Below are 18,888 nucleotides of genomic sequence, written 5' to 3' on the forward strand. Positions count from 1 at the left end.
CCAGCCTGCACCCAGCACACAGCTCAGTTCCCACTGCAGCTCCCACCAGGTTCTGCTCCAGCGTGTGCAGGGAGGGAAACCCCGCTCTCTGAGCAGGCTGGTGTGGTAAGTGATCCTGCAATTGGATACAGAGCCCTTCCTGCCCTGCCAGCAGGGACAGAAAGCCAAGCTCGCTGTCCTGCCCTTCCCCATCACCCCTGTAAACAGCACGGCACAAGAAATTTCATGACTAGTTCTTGCCCTGGTGTGGGAAGGAGGGAGGATGGCAAGTTGTTTGGACAAGAGTGGAGCCAGGCCACACTGCTCCCAGAAGCCAACAATCCCACCCTGGCCTCCATGAGAGACCAAACAAGGCAGCCAGGGACATGGATTTACTCAAACCCTCCTCCCACTTTATTTCAAACATCATAAAATATACACAGAAAAACAAAAGGATGAACTGGAGGGAAAAACCTCTTGAGGGTGACACAACCTCTCCCAAAATGCAGCATCAGCTCAAGTAGCAATGGGAAGCAGCTGCCATGGAGCATCACCTCTATCCAGGCACACGGCATCTCCATCATGTACCTGCCAGAAAGAAGGGGAGGAGGGTGAGCCTGGCACAGAGGGAAGCGGGGCAGAGTCCCATCCTGGGCAGCTCTGATTTACTGGAGGGGAACAGGCACAGGGTGAGACCGGGTTAAAGGAGGTCACCTGTCAGGGTGCCCCCGTGGATTTCTGGATTTGCTCCTTCAGAATGAGGATGCTCTGCCGCTGTTCTGGGGGCAGCATGGCGATCTGGTCCGCTGTCAGCTGCAGGACCTGCATGATCAGTGCTGCCTGTGGGGAAAGAGGGGTCAGAGACGTGCCCTGCCAGAGCAGCCACAGCATACCAGAGCCAGGGAGGGGCTGACCCCACCACAGAAAGGCACACAGGAAGTGCTGCTCCTGCTGTCTCACCCTTCCCCTTTTGTTCTCTCACCTTCTCGTGATCCTGTGGGGTGACCTGGCTCTGTCCAGGGCTAAAGCCTCCAGGCTGACCAGCTCCTTGGACTCCTGCCCCAGGAATGCCTCCTCCCTGCATGCCTGCCCCAGCCATGTTAGGAACCTATGGGAGTAAAAGAGGGGTTAAGGACTGAGGGGTCTCTGGACTTAGCCATACAAATCCAGGAAGGTAAAGCAGATGATCAGATGGATGCCCTCATGAATGCCCTCACGGACAGCTTGAAAATGTCTGAGCACCAAGAGAGAGTGCCTTTTACGTGCTCTCCTCTCCCTCCAACTCCTGTGCTCCTTCCTGCGCCTCAGGAAGAGGTGGAGAGAGGCCTGAGCCTTGTCCTGTCCCCAGCTGATGGGCAGTGCCTGGGGAAATGGGACAGATGCCCGGACCCCTCAGAGCCAGTGACCAAAGCCTGGTGCTTCCCAGAGCTGCTGCTCTGTGGGACACCCCCCACCCAGCCCCAGCCCACAGGATGCCGTCGGTGCCCAACTGGCTGAGCAGAGACGTGTGTACCTGGCGGGGCCCCTGCGGGCCACTGGCTCCCATGTTAAGTGGCCCAGGACCCTGTATCCCACCAGGCATTGGGCCACGTGGGTTGGGACCAGGCCCACGAGGCTCCAGGCCCCGGGGCTCCAGGACCCTGGCCTCCATGGCCCTGGCTTCCAGCACTCGCGGCTCCAGGCCTCGCGCCTCCAGCGCTCGCGCCTCCATCACCCGGGGCTCCAGCCCGCGCGGCTCCAGTCCTCGTGGCTCCAGCCCTCGGGGATCTCTTCCGACTGCGGAGGAAAGACAAGGTAAGCTCCTGAAGGAAGCACTGCTGCAGGGAGTCTGGGAGTGAGCCCGCTGCCTCTTTTGTCTGGGGGCTAGCAAGCACCCAAAAGGTGCAGGGCTGGGGGCAGAGGAAACATGCCTGGAGAAAGTCCCTTGCACTCTGTGACTGTCCCTCCTCGCCTGGAGTCAGTCATTTCACTGCCCAAACCCCCTTCCTATGCCTTGGGTGGGGGCAGCCGGCTCCACTCTGACTTCTTGCCTGCACAATCCAAGCCACCCAGTATTTCATGCCCCCTCTCTCACCTCGAGCATCCATCAAGGGCCCCCGCGGCTCTCCCATCAGTGGTCGGGGTTCTCCCATGGGTCCCCCCCTCATCTCATGGGGGGGGCCACGGCTGTCATGACCAGGCATATGGTGCATAGGGGCTCCCTGGTGGGGCGGCCCAAGGTAACCTCTGACGCAGAGAGACGAGGAGAGCAAAGCAGGAGGAGGAGAAAAAGCGAGAGAGTGTGAATCAGACACTGGCTTGGCACGGTCTGGGCAGAGCGCTGGGATTGCCCCCGAAGCCGGCCGCAGGGGAGGAGGGTGAGGCTGGCACAGGGATGGGTGCTGGTGGCCCCATGCCGCAGGGCAGGTGCCATCACCCCGGGGATATCCCTTCCCCGGGGAAATGGGCCGGCCCCCACGGTTGGCAGCACACAGGCCTCCGACCAGGCAGCAGTGACTCCCGGAAGGCTGGTGCCATCCCTGTCCTCAGCGAGAGGCTACCCTTGGGCAGGGGACAGTGCCAAGGGCTCCTCTCCTTCCCTCTCCCCTCACCTGGGCTCCACTTCTCCAGTGACTGAGAGCAGGGTCCCTCCGCGAGGGTCATTCGGGGCATCTCCCAAAAGGCCTCGGGGCGGCGGGCCACTAGCAGGTAGAGGTCCACGCTGCATAGGGGCCCTCGGGTCTGGCATGGGCACTGCCAGAGAGACACACAAGAACTCGTGAGGATCTGCATGACCAGTGCCGTGCCAAGACTGTCCCCGGCGCTGTCGGGCCGGGTGTGGGGCAGCCACGCTGCTCCCCTGAGCTGTGCTGTCTGCCGGGGACGCAGCCCCACACCTGAGGCTGGAGTGCACCAAAGCCCCTTCCCTGGCTGCCAGTTTTATTCCTCTCCTTTTCCTCTGTGGTTTTATCTCATGTTCCTTACGGTAGCAGGGGCCAAATCAAGCAATGGGTTGCCCCCATGGCAATCCCTACAAGTGTGGGCATCAACACTGTGCTGACGTGGGGCCAGGAGCAAAGCAAGACCTGGAAGGCTCCTGGAAGCACGGTGTCAAAGGGGGCTGGATCTTAGGCAAAAGCCCTTTCCAAACAGGCTCCTTTTCCACTGGAGGCTCCGTGCATGGTTATAGCCTGTTCTCTCCTGTAGCCCTAGAGGAAATCCTGCCTCCTCTACCTCCTCTTATTGCCATCAGGCTACAAGGAGTGACATGCCAGTCCCTGGCCCTGAGAACAGCAGGGTGAAGGCTGCTCTCTGCACACTGCACAACAAGCTCCATGGGAAGAGGGAGCTGGCGGGTGCCGGGGTACCTTGAACGCGTTCGATAGACGCAGGCCTGGCAGGTCCCACGGGCGAGAGCTGCAGGTTCCCTGGGCAAGCAGCAGGAAAAGAGGGAAAGAGCAGACACGTGAATAGTGTATGCACGCATGCACCAGCTTTGGGGACAGTGCTGCCTGCAGGATCAGCTTCCTGAAGTCCCCTGGAAAACCTACAGAGAAGATGTTGCAAGTCTGACTTGATCAACCTCTTCCATTAACACCACCTTTGTCACCACAGGCAGGACAGCCAGCGTGGCACAGTCCTTCCCTCACTCAGGGAGAGAGGCAGGGAGAGAAGACATCCTGCCGAGAGACACGGCATTCTGTGGGGCCACGCTGGCCCCACAATGCACACCCAGCTTCTGCTCTCCAAAACTTTTTGGGTGCCAAGAACTATCAGGTTGCTTTCAGGAAGACAGTGCCCACCCCAAAGAGAATGAGAGTCAGCTGCCCCTAAGGCCGAAGGATCTCAGACTAGGTTTGCCATGTTTCTGAAACAAGGCCTAGGATACGAGTCAAGGCAACAGAGGTGACAGGTGTGTGCATGTGTTGTTCCTGGGAGAACAGGAACACCTGGGTCATGCTAACCTATGTGTGGCACCATGTGAACCGTAAGGAACCGGGCCCCAGGGCTGGGCCGTACAGACCGTGCCTGCGGAGGGAAAGCCGAGCGTCACTCTCGGGAGAGTCCCTGCCAAGCCTCAAGCCAAAACGGAGAGCCCGCTCCCTCTGCTGGGCACGGCGCGGGAGGACACGGCGGCCGCACCAGCCGCTTCCCAGCACCCAGGCAGCAGAGGAGCAGCACACGGACCAGAGAAGAGCAAGCTCTGCCTGCCCGCACAAACACAGGGACAGACACGGGCTCGCAGAGGTGGAAAACACAGGCACATCCCGCTCGAAGCCCCTGGCTTCCAGGGCTCGACTGCACAACACGGCGCAGAACAAGCTGGGAGCCAATAGCGGCATGGGCTGAGTCCTGGGAACCAGAGAGCTGCTACCACAGCCTTGTGCCTCAGTGAACACAGCCGGGCACAGCCCCGGGGCTGGGCACAGCCAGGCTGCAGACAGCTGGGGCACAGCGCTGCTCACTGGAGCGAGGCTCACACCACACACAGCACTACACGCGTCTGTTTTACCTTGTCCGCGCTCCAAGGGGACGGGCCCTGCACCCGGCATCCCAACCTGTGGCTGCATCCCACCTGAGAGGGGACAGGCAGAGATCAGACCCTTCCTCAGCCGTCCCTGACGACTAACCCATTCCTCTGGCCCCAAATACCTTCTCACTCCCAGCTCCTGGGGGAGCATCTGGAGGTTTATTCCCTTGGTGTTGGTTCCCCCCAGGGATAATCCAACTTTGCAGCCCACCTCTGGCAGCAGCACAATGTACAGTACAGGGTTACGTGTGCTCTCACAGGGCCGAGCCCTCTGGTTAGGGGGAAGGCAGAGGGAGGTGGGTGTCTGCAGGACCCGTGTGCGCACGGGTGGGGCAGCTCGGCCCAAACTCACCTCCTGGAGCCATGGGGCCAGGGCCTGGGCCCTGCACAGGGGCTGCCATCTGTCCTGGGGCTGGCACCCCTCCCTGCATGGGTGGCTGCATCAGAGGAGGAGCGCCGTTGACATGCATCCCGCCCTGCCCGGGAGAGACACTGGATCTCAGAGACACCCCGAAACCCGGGCACGTCCCCAGCTGGGAGAGCTGGAGCTGGCACTGCCCATCTCTCCTGCACAGCTCATGTGTCGTGCAGGCTCTTACTATGGGCTGTGGCTGGGATGAGGGGGTGTTCTGTGGGTTCAGCTGCGCGTTGGGCCCTGGCCCAGGCCCCGGTCCCGGCCCAGGTCCTGGCCCTGGCACTGGCTGCTGGTTGCCTGGGATCAGAGGAGGAACGCTGGTCTGGCGATGCAGGATTTTCTAGGGGAGGAAGGAGGAGAAAGGAGTTCTTTTCCACTCCCACTCCACAAAGGCTACCACCAATATCCTCCCAACCCCGGACGAGCAGCAAGGGACAAACCAGTGCGATCTCCGGGTCGACGATCCTCATGACCACCTGGGCCTGCAGCAGTGCATAAGCCAGCTGGGGGTTCTGAAGCAGCATGTTCCTGGCTTCCTGGGGGCTGTTCTGGACACACAGCTGAGAAGACAGGCACTGATCAGAGCTCTGACAAGGTGTGACAGGGGCTGGGAGGGGGCAGGCAGTGGCAGTAGGAGCTGTGCTCACATAGGGAGCATGGCCCTCCTGCACTCACCTTCATCTGCTTCATCAGCTCAAACATCTGCTCGGGTGGCAGGCTGGCCACTGCCCGGCTGATGGACTCGGGGGCATCCTCTGGGTTGACAGGGTCCCCATAGGGTGACTCTATGATAGGCGCACCCGTGCCCAAGCCTGCAAAAGAGTTGGTGACTTCGCACTGCAACACGAACAGCGCAGGCAACGGGCCATTGGGAGGGGAGCACAGCTCGCCAGGGGGAAAAGGAGGCACTGAACTCAGGAAGATGTTAGGAGGAATTTCTTCACAGAAGGGGTGGTTAGGCATTGGAACAGACTGCCCAGGGAGGTTGTGGAGTCACTGTCCCTGGAACTGTTTAAGTAAAGACTGGACATGGCATTTAGTGCTCCAGTCTAGTTGACGCAGTGATGTTTGGTCAAAGGCTGGACCATGATCTTTAGAAACCTTTGCCAACCTAAATAATTCTGTGATTCTGGGATCATCTGGGAGCGAAAACACAGAGCTGAGCCCACGCATCCCTCTGGGAACTACTCGCAACACCTCTTAGAGCAGGTCAGCTGCACCAGCTGGGCAGAAGAGACGTGCCCTGCAGCACTGCCAAGGCCGGGCCCAGCGCGACAGCCCAAAATCCCAACTCACTCTTGAGCTCCTCCTTGTTCTTCTCGCTGGCGGCGTTGTCGACGCGCAGGGCCCTCCCGCTGAACTCGCGCCCGTTGAGGTTCCGCATGGCGCTGAGCGCCGTCTCCTGGTCCTGGTACTCGCAGAAGCCATAGCCCTTGGGCTTGCCCGTCTCCCTGTCGTACACCAGCCTGCGCGGCGAGGAGAGCGACAGCGCTGCTGAGGGCGGCGGGGGCGTCCAGCTGTGCCCACGGCTCCCACAGCTCCAGAGCGGACACTGGGACACGGCCGCAGCAGCGCCGGGAGCAGAGCGAAGGCTCCGCAGTCAGGCCAAGGCACACGAGAGTCGGGCCCAAGCCACAGCCGAAGGGCCTCCTGGCTCCTGGCACAGAGCACGAAGCTGCGGTGTGCAGGAAGCCCACCAGGGCCAGCTCTGGGCCTCCCTTCACCGCACCAGGCAGCTCCTGGGACTGGCTGCTCCTGCAACTCCCAAACCCTTAACTGAGAGCTCTCCAGGGCCTGGTGCCAAGCCTGGGAAACACCTCTGAGAGGCACTGGGATTGGAGTGAGGAGCACAGAGCCTGACCAGGACCTGAGCACTTATCAGCCACAGCAGGGCAGCTCCTCCAGCCCAGGACTGCGTGCCCACGTCCATCTGCTGTGCACGGGACACTGTGCTCCATCCCCGGGTGACCCGGGCACAGCCACTCCGTCCTCTGCCCTGAGCACAGCTGCCACAGCCTCGCAACCCCCGCAGATGCTGCGCTGCTCTGTGTGAGGAAACAGCCTCGAGCGGGCCCGGGGAGATTTAGATGGGATATGAGGCAAAATTCCTTGGCCAAAGCGATTGTCAAGCATTAGAACAGGCAGCCCAAGGCAGTGGTGGAGTCACCATCCCTGGAAGTGTTCAAAAGGTGTGTGCATGTGGCACTTGGAGACACGGTGGGCTTGGCAGGGCTGAGGGAACGGTTGGGCTGAATGCTTTTAGAAGTCTTTCCCAACGTTAAGGATTTGCGATTCCACGGTTCCCAGGCCGGCTCCGCAGAGCCCGCGAGGCTCGGTCTGGGCCGAGCAGGGGGACCCGGGGGAGGCCGGCGGCCGCTCTCACCTAAAGCTGACCACGGGCCCAACCTCCGAGAAAATGTCCTTCAGCTGTTCCTCCGTGGCCTCATACGGGATGTTCCCCACTGCGGAGACAGACGGTGCCGCCGGTCAGCCCGGCGGGTGCCGGCCCCGACGGCGAGGGGGGCAAACCCGCGGGCCCCCCGCTTGCCCCTGCCCTCCCTGCCCCTTCCCCTGCCCAGGTCGCGGCCCCGGCCCCGCGGCCTCACCGAACACGGAGCGCAGGGACCGATCCACGGCGGGGTCCCGCACCGACAGCCCCGCCATCGCGCCGCCCGCGCCGCTTCCGGTCCGCGCACCAACCGGCCCCCCGCTTCCGCCCGCGCCCGCAACAAACATGGCAGCGGCGCTCTCAGAAAGCGCTCCGGCGGGAAACGCGGGCCCGGCAGCGGCGGGGGGCGGGCGGCCGGGACTCCCCGGGAGCCAGGAACGGGGGGCGGGCGCGGCCCCGGGGATCCCCCCGGCACCGAGGAGCCGGCCTCCGGGCAGCCCCTGGGATGCAGCTTCGGGCACCGGCCCCGACGCACAGTCCCTGGCCAGCCTGACACCGCCTGGGGCTTGGCAGGGTGGAAGCCACGGACGTCCCCATGGCTGTCCCTGCGCTGGCCACGGAGCGGAGGTTCGCCCAGCGCCTCAGGTGAGGGGCACCGGCAACGAGGGGGAGTGGGAGCCCTGTGCTGCTCCGGCAGGAGGGTCACAGGGCCAGCCCTGCACCAGGAGGGTCTGAGCGTGTCTTGCATTCCCCGTGCAGGGAATGCCTGGAAGAGGAGCAGCTCTTGGACGGGCGTTACCAGCTGCAGCAGGGGCCGGGGCGCCGCGTGGCGCTGCCTGTGCTGGAGGAGAAGCTCTCCCAGCTCCGCCTGCCCCCGGAGGTGCCCTGTGAGCGGGTCTGGATCCAGGTTGGGAGAGCTCCCTTGGCCCGAGCGCTGTGTGGGCGGTGGGCTCTCAGCCCCGCGTGCCACGTCCCTCCTGCAGGGCCCTGTCCCCTCCAGGGCCGCCCGCCGCCGGACGCCTGCCCAGAAGCTGCGGGATGAGCTGCGGCGGCTGCTGGGCGGCACCTGGTCGGAGGAGCTGGAGCGGGATGTGCCCCACGCCTGGCAGAGGCACGGGGACCTGGTCCTGCTGAGCGAGGACAGCTTCCAGGCTCCGCCGTGGGAGCGGCTGGGTGAGGGAGAGCAGGGTCTGCCTGCCCCGGTCCTGCCCGCGGGGCTGCTGCCCGCATTTCCCAGTCTGCCGGGACGGCTGCGTTGCAGGCTCGGCGCTCTGGGAGACGGTCGCCGCAGCTTTGGGGGCCCGGCGGGTGGCCAGGCGAGGACGGGTGATGCCGGATGGGATGCGGACCCCCAGCGTAACCCTGCTGCTGGGCCAGGATGGCTGGGTGGAGCACGTGGACAACGGGATCAGGTAGGCAGGAGCCGCAGGATGCGGCTGGTGTGGGAAGGGACTGCCCTCACCATCTCGGCGGGGTCTTCCAGGTACACCTTTGACGTGACCAAGTGCATGTTCTCCCCGGGCAACATCACAGAGAAGCTGCGTGTGGCCTCACTGCCCTGCTCCGGGGAGGTCCTGGTGGATCTCTTCGCAGGTAACGGGGACGGAGGAGGGGTCGGGCAGGATGGGCTGGCACAGAGCAGTGGCGCAGCTGCTGATGGCATCCAGGAAGACATGAAATGTCATTTGCAGCCTGGAATGAAAAATACTGAGCTCTTGTCTTGTCTGTGAGCCCTTCAACTGTCCTGGCACTGCTGTCCCTCCTGTGTCCCTGTGGCCTTTGGACACTTAGGATGTCCTGCACTCAGGTTCTGCAGAGCCGTGTTCTGTACCTGGTGCTGGTTTGGGGAATCACTTGGATCCAGAGGAAAGATTTGCCACTGTTTGTGCTTAAGGAAGTTAGTGCTTCCAATTTGTGCCACACTGAAAGGACATGGCACCCACAAAACTGCTCTGGATTAATTAAAATAAATGGTAATCTGGACGCTTCTGCAAAGCAGGGCTGGTCTCAACCTGATGGCCAAAGACAGAAGGTAAGATAAGCCCCTCTAAACTTTTTTCAAGAGATTTTGCTTTTGAAGAAGAGGGAGGGATAAATGTCCATTTTTCCAGTGTTTGGGCTTCTTCCAATCCAGAACAAAGCAGACTTGGAGAGCCAGGGAGGCAGTTTACATCCTGCCCTGCCCTCAGGGAGAAGTGTGGCTCTCTGGCAGGTCCTTGCCCTCAGCCACTGCCACCTCCTGCCCGCAGGCATTGGCTATTTCACACTGCCATTCCTGGTTCACGCGGGAGCCGCCTTTGTCCATGCCTGTGAGTGGAACAGCCATGCCGTGGAGGCCCTGCACAGGACCCTGGTACTGAACGGGGTGCAAGATCGCTGCCACATCCACGCTGGGGACAGCCGGCAGGTGAGCGCTGCCGCCTGGCCGCAGACCCCCTCCCTGCTGGCATCCCCTCACCTCCTCTCCTCTCCCAGCTGGAGCTGCGGGACGTCGCAGACAGGGTGAACCTGGGGCTGATTCCCAGCTCGGAGGGAGGCTGGCCGGTGGCCTGCCGCGTCCTGAAGAAGGACACGGGTGGGGTTCTCCACATCCACCACAATGTGGAGACTCCCCCCGCGCCGGCCCCGCCGCAGGCCCCGGCCCTGCCGGCTGAGCGGGGCTCTCCAGAGGCAACTGGCTCTGGGGGAGAGGCACAGCACCCAACGGAGGATGGTGGGAAGGAGATGCTGGGCGCCAGGCTCAGACCCGAGTGGCAGAGGTGGGCTGAAGCCACGGCCACACGGATCCAGGGGATGCTGGCAGAGCTGCATGGGCGGCCGTGGCGCACCAGCATCCTGCACATCGAGGCAGTGAAGTCCTACGCACCACACGTGCATCACCTCGTGCTGGACCTTGAGTGCCGGCCAGTGCTGCCTGTATAGTTGGGCATGGGCACTGCTGGGGCTCCAGCTCCCATGGAAGGGTGGTATCAAGCACCAGGGCCAGGGAGATGCTACCAGCCATGTCCTGCTGCCAGCCTGGATGTGCCTTGTGTCCCCTAGTTCCCAGGTGGCAGCACTGCCCAACAGTGCCTCGCCATGCCCAGGGCATCCAGGGTTGTGCTCCCATGGCAGATCCCTTCAGGATCCAGACAAGGATGGAGCGAGCTGGGGCTCAGAGTGCCGGTGTTCTGCCCTGGCTGTGCCAGTTGCTGCCCAGATCTTGGACACGTGGTAGCACCTTCAGCCCCATTTTCACACAGGAGAGATCCACAGGGCTGAGAAGCCTTGGGTTCCTGCTGGGTTCGTTTCAGCAGGTCAGGGACAAGCTTTGTGCTTCTATTTACCAGCATGCTTTTTTAATGTACTGGAAACAAGTCTGTTCATCTCGTTTTCCTTGTATCTTTTTTACAGAAATAAGGATGTTTCTCACTACCTCTTGTTGGTGTCCAGTTAAAACGTGAACACTGGTGCAAGCGTGGGGGTCTGGCCTGGGGACTTTGGGTCCTAGGGTGGTGTGTGGAGGGGCTCAGGGAGCAAAGCCTCTGTGGGTGGCATCGTCTGCCTGCAAGCCCAAAGCTCTCTACGTATTTATTGCGTGTGTACTCCCGGTGGAGCGAACCCCCGCCCCATGAGTGAGCTCCTGCTGGCCCTTCGATGTCTCCGTGTTTTTTTCCACTGTGTCAGTGTCCCATCGCTTCCCACAGGGCTAGAAGCCTCTGGCTCTCCCGTCCCTGGGGTGCGGCTGAAAGTCTGGGCAGAGCCGCGTCCTCTCGTTTGCCTTGGGCTGCACCCAGGTGGCCTCCCCCGCTGTCCTGCACGGCGAGAAACCACCTCCCCACGGGTGGAGCCCCACGCCTCGTCCAGCCGCGTGTGCTCCGAGTTCCCGTGGTGCCCGTGCTGCTGCGGGCAGGGGCGAGGCGCCGTGCGGGGACCGTATCTCTGCTGCGAAGGACAAGGGCAGCGGCTGAAGCCTTGCGGCGGGAGGACACCACGGCCGCGCCCCTGGGGCTCCCCCTTGGGCATCCCGGGGGGTCCCCCGCAGTTCGGGTGCGGTGCGCTCTGTGCTCTGCGGGAGAAGCTGCCCACCCAGTCAGGGCCATGGGGCACCGGGCCCCGCCCTGCCGAGCCGGGGGAAAGCGGGGCTGTTGCCGCAGCTCTGCCGGGGGGGACCGGCCGGGGAAAGGAGATGGAGGGAGCGGGCACCGCCTCCCGCACGGGCAGCCCCGGCGGTGCCGCAGGTGCGGCGGGCGCGGCTCCTTTAAGGCACCGGCACCGCCCTCCCGTCCCGGCCCCCCTCCCGCTGCCGGGAGGCGCCGGCCGGAGCCGCTGCAGGTACCGGCAGGATCGTGGGACCGGGGGGCGCTCCGCCGGCGGGGCCGGGGGTACCGAGGGCTCCTCCGCGGACGGGGGAGGACGGGGATCCCTCGGCTGGTGGGGAATCGGGGAGAGCCAGGTGTCCCTCTGCTGTCGGGGGGTCGAGCCGCGGTGTCCCGGAGTGGGGGCAGGTCCCAGCCCCGGTGGCCGCGCTGAGAGCGCGGTGCCGCTGGCCCCGGCCCCCCCTTTCCCCGACGGAGAGGAGCCGGGGTTCCGTCCCGCCGGCCCCTCTTCCCCGAGGGACGCCCGGGCGCGGCTGCGGGGACGGGAAGGGCCCTTCCGCCGGTTCCGCCGACCCGGGCGGGGAGCGGCTGCAGCCCCCGAGCAGATGCTCCGGCTCTGTCGAGGCTGGAGCAGCCGCAGCCACCCGGGTCTCGGTGCCGCCGCCTCCGAGCCGGATCCTGTCCCTACCGCGGGTCCTGGTGCGTGTCCGCTCCCGGCGGCTCCTCGGGGTCAGGCAGCTCCGAGCCCCGGTGCGTTCGTGGGAGGGGCAGCCCGGGGCGGCTCCTTCCTGCCGGGGCTGCCCGCGGGTGCTGGGCGTCAGCCCGGTCCCACGGAGCCGGCTGAGGTCACCGGGACGGCGGGGCTGGCAGGCGGCCCGAGCCCAGCCCGGGGCAGGGCGCTGGAGACGGCGGGCGGGCCGATGTCCTGGGTGCCGCGATCCGGTCCAGCCCCGGGAACGGGCACGGGGCATCTCGCGGGGCAGGACCCGGGCTCAGCAGCTCGCATGTCCCTAGCTGGCATCTGGTGAGGGCCAGCCATCCCGGGGGGAGCGATGTCGGAGGCTGTGGATTTGTCCTTCCTGTCGGACGTGGAGAGAGATCTGATCCTGCAGGTCCTGCAGCGCGACGAGGAGCTCCGCAAAGCAGAGGAGAGGAGGATCAGGTGCGAGCGCGGCTGGGGCTGGGCAGGAGCTTGTTCCCCGCTCCGCTCTGGAAGCGGGTGGATGAGTGAGAGTGGGGGTGACGGGGGTCCCCCGGCGTCCCGGGGCGGCTCTGACAGCTCCTGGTGTCGGGTCTGAGCAGGCGCCTGAAGAATGAGCTGCTGGAGATCCGGCGCAAGGGAGCCAAGCGAGGCAGCCAGCGCTACAGCGAGAGGACGTGTGCCCGCTGCCAGCAGAGCCTGGGCCGCGTCAGCCCCAAGGCCAACACTTGCCGGGGCTGCAACCACTTGGTGTGTCGGGACTGCCGTTCCTACAGCCCCAATGACTCCTGGCGCTGCAAAGTCTGCACCAAGGAGGCGTGAGTAGCCGGGGACAGGTGGCAGGCACCTTCTGTACATGCCTCCTGTCCCCTTCCTCTTCTCAGTTGCCTCAGCTGGATGCCCCATGGCCAGCCCTTCCTAGCCTGGCTAGTCCTCTCCAGTGCAGGGCAGCTTGCTCTGCCATCACTCCTGGAGAGGGTTCCCATGTTTAGGTGACGGAGAAATGGGTCATACCCTGCTCTTGTGTCTCCCTCATGTCCACCCTGCTCCTTCACCCCCTGACTTGACTGCAGCATCTCCCTGTGCCCCTTGCACAGCCTGTGTTTCAAACATCCCGGGTTTCCTCCCTTCTGGCCTCCCCTGTCCTACAAAACTTGTCTTGCTCCTGTGTTTGCTGAGGATGTAGCTGGGCCTTTCCACTGCCCAGTGAATTGTCTCTACCCAGTCACCTGCTGATTCTGCCCACTGTGTCTGTGTTCTCCTTGGGTTGTGGCAGCACCGAGGGTGGGTTGGGGCAGGGGACAGCCCTCACTGCCCCTGACTGCCCCCACCACCCCCTGCCCTGCAGTGAGCTGAAGAAGACAACGGGCGACTGGTTCTATGACCAGAGGGTGAACCGCTTTGCCAACCACTTGGGCAGCGACATGGTACGGCTGTCCCTGCGGCACAAACCAACAGGTAGGGTTGCCACAGCAATGCCTTCTCCCACAGCCCAGCTATCTGGGAAGCTCCAGCTTTCCTCAGTGCACCTCTGTCCAGTGTGGAGCTGGATGGGAGCAACTCCTGCTCCAGGCAGTGAGCTTGGCGCAGTGTTCCTCCTGATGCCTCTCTCCTTCCAGCCAACAAAAGAGAGACTGTGGGACAAACCCTCCTACAGAAAGCCCAGCTCAGCGAGCCTAAAAGCTCCTCTGCAGTTCGGCAGCCCAGCCCCCCTGCACCCCGGGAGGGGTCCAGGTAAGAATCTCTGCTGTCCCCCATGCTGCAGGCACCAGCTCTCATCTGCTGCAGGTTTGAGAGGAATCTGCCACACCGTGCGGATCATCGGTGGTGCAGAAGCTCTCTCAGACCGACCTCCTTGCCAAACAGGACATACCTGTGGTTTTGCTTGTCTGCAGTTTGTTTCCAGATACCTCAGACCCTCGGGATGGCAAAAGCGACACAGAGTCCATGGAAAACATGAGCCTGGATGGCTACAGACCTAGTCCTGCTGATGTGGGGGGCAGGTGAGAGGCTCCTGGGGTGGGTTGTCCTTGGCAAGACTGGCTGGCAGAGGATGAGGAGCTTCATCTGAAATGTGTTTTTCTCAGTCTAGTGAGGGGAAGCTGGCTCCTCTGGCTGGGCTGAAGCCTGTCCCTGGGCAGGCAGGTCCTCTGCTCCCCGGCTGCTACAGGCAGCTCAAGTGGCACTTCCTGGCCAGCACTTGCTCTGCCAGCTGTGCTTGTGGCCTGGGACAGACCTTTGTGTTTCCGCCACAGGAGGAACTCCCTGGAGAGAGCTGTCCCTGGAAAACAGGTTGCTGCGCCAGCAGGACCTGCCTCCTCCAGCCTGACCCTCCCTCTCCGCTCCAAAACCGCGTTCTCTGATGGACGGGTGTGTGACGCTGCTCCGGCAGGCTCGGCCCTGTCCTGGGGCGTGGGGCTGGGAGCCCTGTGGGGTGCCCAGCCCTGCCCTGCTCTGAAAGGACTCTTCCTCCCCAGGATGCCACCGTGGGGACCCGCAGCAGCGCCTTGGTGGACGAGCACGAAACGATATTCAAGAAGAACCCCCGTCGGGTGGTGAGGCCCGCGGGTGAGAGCTGCGCGGGTGCCATGGGTTTGGGTGCCGACACGGCCGGGGGTGGGCAGCTGCTCCTCTCTGGGCTGTGATGGACTTTCAGTGCAGATGGGAGAGGCTGGGACAGCCTCTTGTGGGAGGGAGCAGCAGGGCTCTGCCAGTCCTGCTCCGTGCCGCTGCCTCCCGCTCACCACCTCTCGTGCAGACTACACCAAGTCGGTGATCGACCTGCGCCCTGAGGACCTTGTGGGGGAAGGTGGCTCTTTGGGGGACAGGAGCAAGTCAGTCCCTGGCCTCAACACGGAGCTGGTGAGACCCTCAGAGTGCCATGGAGATGGCTGCCAGCTGGAGGAGCTGAGTATCTGTCTGGCTGTGCCCGACCGCTCCCCACACAGGCAGCTTGTCTCTCTCCTTGCAGGAGGAGGAGGAGGAGGACATCGATAACCTGGTGGAGATCCACCGCCAGCGGGTGGCCCGGGGCAGCATGCGCAGTGGCACCTCCTCAGTGAGTTCTGTGGCGTGGCTGTGCTCTGCTCCACTGCAGGAGAAGTGATGGAGAAGTGATGGAGAAAGGCAGGGCCAACGGGTTGGGTGGGAGGGAGGCAGGGCAGGCAGCTCCTGGAGGGAAGGGGCAAGAGCCTTGTGGGGGGGGGCTTCTTCCCCTTGAAGAGAATCAAAATGCAGAGACTCAACTCTGTTCCAGGGAGCCCATGTGTGGGTGGGAGGCACTTGGTGGCCATCCCCAGCCACGGGGAGGTGAATGAGGCTGTGCAGAAGAGGAACAGGGAGTAGCCTTGCTGAGGATGAACAGGGACTGTCCGGTGATCCTGTGCCTGCTCAGCCCTGCCATGTCTTCCAGAGCACACTGGGCAGCATGGTCAGCATTTACAGTGAGGCTGGCGACTTTGGCAGCGTGGCTGTCACCGGGGGCATCTCCTTCTCCCTGAGCTACGAGCAGAAGACGCAGACCTTGTTCATTCACGTGAAGGAGTGTCGCCAGCTGGCCTATGGGGACGAGGGCAGGAAGCGCTCCAACCCGTGAGAGCCAGGGGGTGATGGCTGCTGGCACCACTGGTGGTGCCCAGCTGGGTTGTGGGGTGCTCACCAGAGATGGGAGCTGTAAGTGGGAGGGTCCTGGTGAGGCAGAAGGTCTGGGGTTGCCTTGGGGAGCTCGGGCGATTAATTGTGCAGGGGACCTTGTTGAAGTGCTGCCTGTTCCTCCCTTCAGGTATGTGAAGACCTACCTCCTGCCTGACAAATCCCGGCAGGGGAAACGCAAGACAACCATCAAACGCAATACCATCAACCCCCTGTACAACGAGCTGCTGAAGGTGGGTGGGGATGGGTTGGGGTGCAGGTTCTCAGGGGATGCTGCTGGAACAAGCAAAGGGGGGGTGAGCTCCTAACCCTGCAGCGGAGTCTCTGCAGAGGACCCGTGTCTAGAGACTGCACTCTGAAAGCTACAAAAATCCACTCGCAGCTCTGCTCTGTGCTGCCAAGCCCCAGTGCCACGGTGGGGTGGAGGCACAGCTGCAGGTGTGAACGTGTCACGGGACATGTCCCTGGTTCCTGTGGCACTCCCCAGAGCAGAGGCATCCTGCTTACCCTGGATATTTTCTTCCATGGTGAAGGCTTCCAGGCCCCTGGAGGCAGGCTACAGTGGCAGGAGGGAGAGCAGCATGTCTGCAGGGGCAGAGATAAGACAGTTCTGGGCCCCAGGGCAGAACAACTTGGCACTGCCCTTCACCATTCCTGCTGGCTGACTCTCCCTGCGCCTGGCAGCGCACCTCTGAGGCCAGACCCTCTTGCACAGAAGGAGGTGAGAGCTGTGGTTTGGTTTTTAGGCTCCCACAGCCAGGTTTGCTGAGGTCTTGTGCTCTGGCCACCTGAGGCTCGGTGGGCTGGCAGAGCTCAGTTTGTGGTGGGATGGCCAGATGGCATGGGTCCTGGTTCTGAGGACCATCTGCTGGGAGAGCACAGGCTCCTGCACCACTGCCCTGGGACTCTGAGGTTTCAACAGGCATGGAAAGGAAGAGGAACAGGCTCCTGTGTGCATCCATTGCTCCTCAAACCTGTCTTCTCTCATTCTCAAGAGCTGTGGCTGGTGATATATGCCAAGCTGATGGTATTGCCCCTGCCCTCTGCTGCCTGCTCACCAGTGGTTTTCCTCTCTCTCCCCAGTATGAGATTAACAAGTCCCTCCTGCTTGCGAGGACGCTGCAGTTCTCAGTGTGGCACCACGATCGCTTTGGCCGCAACACGTTCCTGGGGGAGGTGGAGGTCCCACTGGACGCCTGGAACTTCGAGAGCCACCTGGAGGAGTTCCTACCCCTGCATGGCAAGGTGTGCCCCTGCCACCCCGGCCCTGCTGCCCACAGCCTCCTCTGGCTGCTCCTGCTGGGGTATAGCCCTCAGTGGGCAGAGGGGTGTGGAGACCTCGGCTGAGCATTGCCAAAAGGCTTGTGCCAAATCAAATATTTGGAGATATGAAAACCCCAGTGGAGACAGCAGTGCTGTTGTAGTGAAAAAGGGCAGATCTTCTGCCGTGAGCCTGGCTTCCCTCCTCCTTGTCAGGTGATTGAGCCAAAATAAGATCCCAAAGGAGTTGGGCTCCTCTGGTCATGCCAGGGAGAGTTTGCAGGCACTTGTGCCAGCTCAGCCACATCTAGGAGAAGACAAGTCCTTTGTCCCAGCCTGGGGAGGTGCTGCACACCAGGCTGTCACTGTGTGTGCCATGGCCTCTCTGCAGTGGTTGGTAATTCTCACCTCTTTGCAGATTGGCGCAGATGCTGCTGGTCTCCACCAGTACAAGGGGGAGCTGGTTGTCTCCATGAAGTACATCCCATCTGCCAAGCATCCTGGGGCTGGGAATGGCAGGAAAGGTAAGTGCTGAAGCTCCAGGATCAGTGTGTAGCCTTGCAGGACCTGCTCGTGGCCATGCCAGCTGGCTCTGGATGGGGTTCACTGCAGCCTTCTCTGCAATGCCTGCAGAGCTGCCCTGGGTCAGGGCAGACCTGGCTGTCCTCAGGCTGCCTGAACCATCCCAGTGCTTCCTTGCAGCTGGACTAGGCTCGACCACTGGGCCCTGCGTGAAGCAATTTTGTCTGCCTTTGCCTCATCAGGCAGGGCCAGTACAGGAGAAGGCAAGAGGAGATGCCAGCCCGGGCTCTGCACCTGCCTCTGGGATGAAGAGTGTTCAGCAGGACCTTTCCAGAAGTTTACAGTGGTGGAAATTAAATTTGATTAATTTCTACTGTGTTGGGTTTTTCCTAGGTAAAACAGGGGACGGCGGTGAACTCCAGGTCTGGATCAAAGAAGCCAAAAACCTCACAGCTGCCAAGTCTGGGGGGACCTCAGACAGTTTTGTCAAGGGGTGAGTGAGGGTCCTGGGTGGGGGAGCGATGAGGGCACTGCTCTCCATGGCTGTATTCCCAAAGCTGCCGGGGAGCCTGGAGGAGGGCCCCTTGCAGGGTGTCATGGTCCTTGTTCCTGAGCCGTGCTGGGACAGGCAGGAAGGGGGCTCCAGGCCGGGTCCTGGGGTACTGAGGTGCCCCAGCCTGCAGAGCAGGAGGCAGCTGCCCCTGTGCTAACCCAAGGGGCTGCTTCCCCCAGCTACCTCCTGCCACACAAAAACAAAGCCTCCAAGAGGAAGACGCCTGTGGTGAAGAAGACCCTGAACCCTCATTACAACCACACCTTTGTGTACAATGGTATCAACCCTGAGGACCTGCAGCACATTTGCCTGGAGCTGACGGTCTGGGACCGGGAGCCGCTGTCCAGCAACGACTTCCTCGGGGGTGTCCGGCTGGGGGTGGGCAATGGTGAGGAGCCTGGGGCCCACCAAACTGGGCACCAGCAGCCTTGCTGGGGCTGCTGTGCTGTGGGCAGGAGGCTGCTCCGGCAGGGACTTTCTCCATCTTTTTCCCAGGCATGAGCAACGGGCAGGCTGTGGACTGGATGGACTCCACGGGCGAGGAGCTGAACCTGTGGCAGAAGATGTGCCAGTATCCGGGCTCCTGGGCAGAGGGAACACTCCAGCTCCGCTCCACCATGGCCAAGCTGAGGCCGTAGGCTGTGGCACCAGGACTGGCACTGCTGTCGGGAGCCGTGCTTGCTGCACAGCCTGGCAGGGCTGCCAACTGTGGGTTGGGTTTTTTTTCTTACACTTTAATAAACATGACCTTCTCTAAACAGGCTTGGGCAGAAAGTCTTCTTGGCCTAGCTTTGTTTAAAGGGTTTTTCTCTTGTCATAAGCCTTGTACC

At 62.5% G+C, this 18,888-nt stretch overlaps 3 protein-coding genes across 7 annotated transcripts; 2 read left to right on the top strand and 1 right to left on the bottom strand.

Annotated features, from left to right (window-relative positions):
* Nucleotides 1-370: 370 nt before the first annotated feature.
* CSTF2 (cleavage stimulation factor subunit 2) lies at nt 371-7,620 on the bottom strand. Of its 3 annotated transcripts, XM_048318736.1 has the most exons (15): nt 7,511-7,620; nt 7,288-7,366; nt 6,201-6,370; nt 5,580-5,716; nt 5,345-5,464; nt 5,089-5,244; nt 4,842-4,965; nt 4,472-4,534; nt 3,327-3,386; nt 2,571-2,712; nt 2,054-2,205; nt 1,493-1,755; nt 962-1,087; nt 694-819; nt 371-567 (listed from the first exon to the last, which is right to left on the bottom strand). In XM_048318736.1, exons 1-14 carry the CDS (start codon nt 7,566-7,568, stop codon nt 697-699), a joined length of 1,773 nt encoding a protein of 590 aa, XP_048174693.1. In that variant the 5' UTR covers nt 7,569-7,620; the 3' UTR covers nt 371-567; nt 694-696. The 3 variants fall into 3 exon arrangements, with proteins under 3 accessions (XP_048174693.1, XP_048174694.1, XP_048174695.1); XM_048318737.1 differs by lacking the exon at nt 3,327-3,386; XM_048318738.1 differs by lacking the exons at nt 2,054-2,205; nt 2,571-2,712; nt 3,327-3,386.
* Nucleotides 7,621-7,789: 169 nt separating this feature from the next.
* Nucleotides 7,790-10,707, top strand: TRMT12 (tRNA methyltransferase 12 homolog). 2 transcript variants are annotated; one of them, XM_048318741.1, is made up of 7 exons: nt 7,790-7,938; nt 8,053-8,200; nt 8,277-8,466; nt 8,555-8,705; nt 8,777-8,886; nt 9,543-9,700; nt 9,769-10,707. In XM_048318741.1, exons 1-7 carry the CDS (start codon nt 7,889-7,891, stop codon nt 10,213-10,215), a joined length of 1,254 nt encoding a protein of 417 aa, XP_048174698.1. In that variant the 5' UTR covers nt 7,790-7,888; the 3' UTR covers nt 10,216-10,707. The 2 variants fall into 2 exon arrangements, with proteins under 2 accessions (XP_048174698.1, XP_048174696.1); XM_048318739.1 differs by having other exon boundaries at nt 8,277-8,886.
* Nucleotides 10,708-11,210: 503 nt separating this feature from the next.
* SYTL4 (synaptotagmin like 4) lies at nt 11,211-18,816 on the top strand. Of its 2 annotated transcripts, none has more exons than XM_048318735.1 (17): nt 11,211-11,322; nt 12,387-12,534; nt 12,675-12,890; nt 13,421-13,530; nt 13,692-13,806; nt 13,968-14,075; nt 14,328-14,442; nt 14,550-14,640; nt 14,831-14,934; nt 15,044-15,130; nt 15,485-15,663; nt 15,854-15,956; nt 16,807-16,968; nt 17,402-17,507; nt 17,899-17,998; nt 18,238-18,446; nt 18,554-18,816. In XM_048318735.1, the coding sequence occupies exons 2-17, from the start codon at nt 12,425-12,427 to the stop codon at nt 18,694-18,696; spliced, it is 2,058 nt and encodes a 685-aa protein (XP_048174692.1). In that variant the 5' UTR covers nt 11,211-11,322; nt 12,387-12,424; the 3' UTR covers nt 18,697-18,816. The 2 variants fall into 2 exon arrangements, with proteins under 2 accessions (XP_048174692.1, XP_048174691.1); XM_048318734.1 differs by lacking the exon at nt 11,211-11,322 and adding an exon at nt 11,553-11,607.
* The last annotated feature ends 72 nt before the right edge of the window (nt 18,817-18,888 follow it).

Source organism: Corvus hawaiiensis, chromosome 14 (genome assembly GCF_020740725.1).
Source record: "Corvus hawaiiensis isolate bCorHaw1 chromosome 14, bCorHaw1.pri.cur, whole genome shotgun sequence".
NCBI classification, from domain to species: Eukaryota; Metazoa; Chordata; class Aves; order Passeriformes; family Corvidae; genus Corvus; species Corvus hawaiiensis.

Coding starts and splice junctions, on each gene's coding strand:
- SYTL4 (XM_048318735.1), top strand. CDS start 12,425: ATGTCGGAGGCTGTGGATTTGTCCTTCCTGTCGGACGTGGAGAGAGAT. Junction 13,807..13,967: donor GCACCCCGGGAGGGGTCCAG/GTAAGAATCTCT, acceptor GCTTGTCTGCAG/TTTGTTTCCAGATACCTCAG. Junction 14,935..15,043: donor CTGGCCTCAACACGGAGCTG/GTGAGACCCTCA, acceptor CTCTCCTTGCAG/GAGGAGGAGGAGGAGGACAT.
- CSTF2 (XM_048318736.1), bottom strand. CDS start 7,568: ATGGCGGGGCTGTCGGTGCGGGACCCCGCCGTGGATCGGTCCCTGCGC. Junction 3,387..4,471: donor CCCCTTGGAGCGCGGACAAG/GTAAAACAGACG, acceptor CTGCTTGCCCAG/GGAACCTGCAGCTCTCGCCC. Junction 1,756..2,053: donor GCCCTTGATGGATGCTCGAG/GTGAGAGAGGGG, acceptor TTTCCTCCGCAG/TCGGAAGAGATCCCCGAGGG.
- TRMT12 (XM_048318739.1), top strand. CDS start 7,889: ATGGCTGTCCCTGCGCTGGCCACGGAGCGGAGGTTCGCCCAGCGCCTC. Junction 7,939..8,052: donor AGGTTCGCCCAGCGCCTCAG/GTGAGGGGCACC, acceptor TTCCCCGTGCAG/GGAATGCCTGGAAGAGGAGC. Junction 9,701..9,768: donor ACGCTGGGGACAGCCGGCAG/GTGAGCGCTGCC, acceptor CTCCTCTCCCAG/CTGGAGCTGCGGGACGTCGC.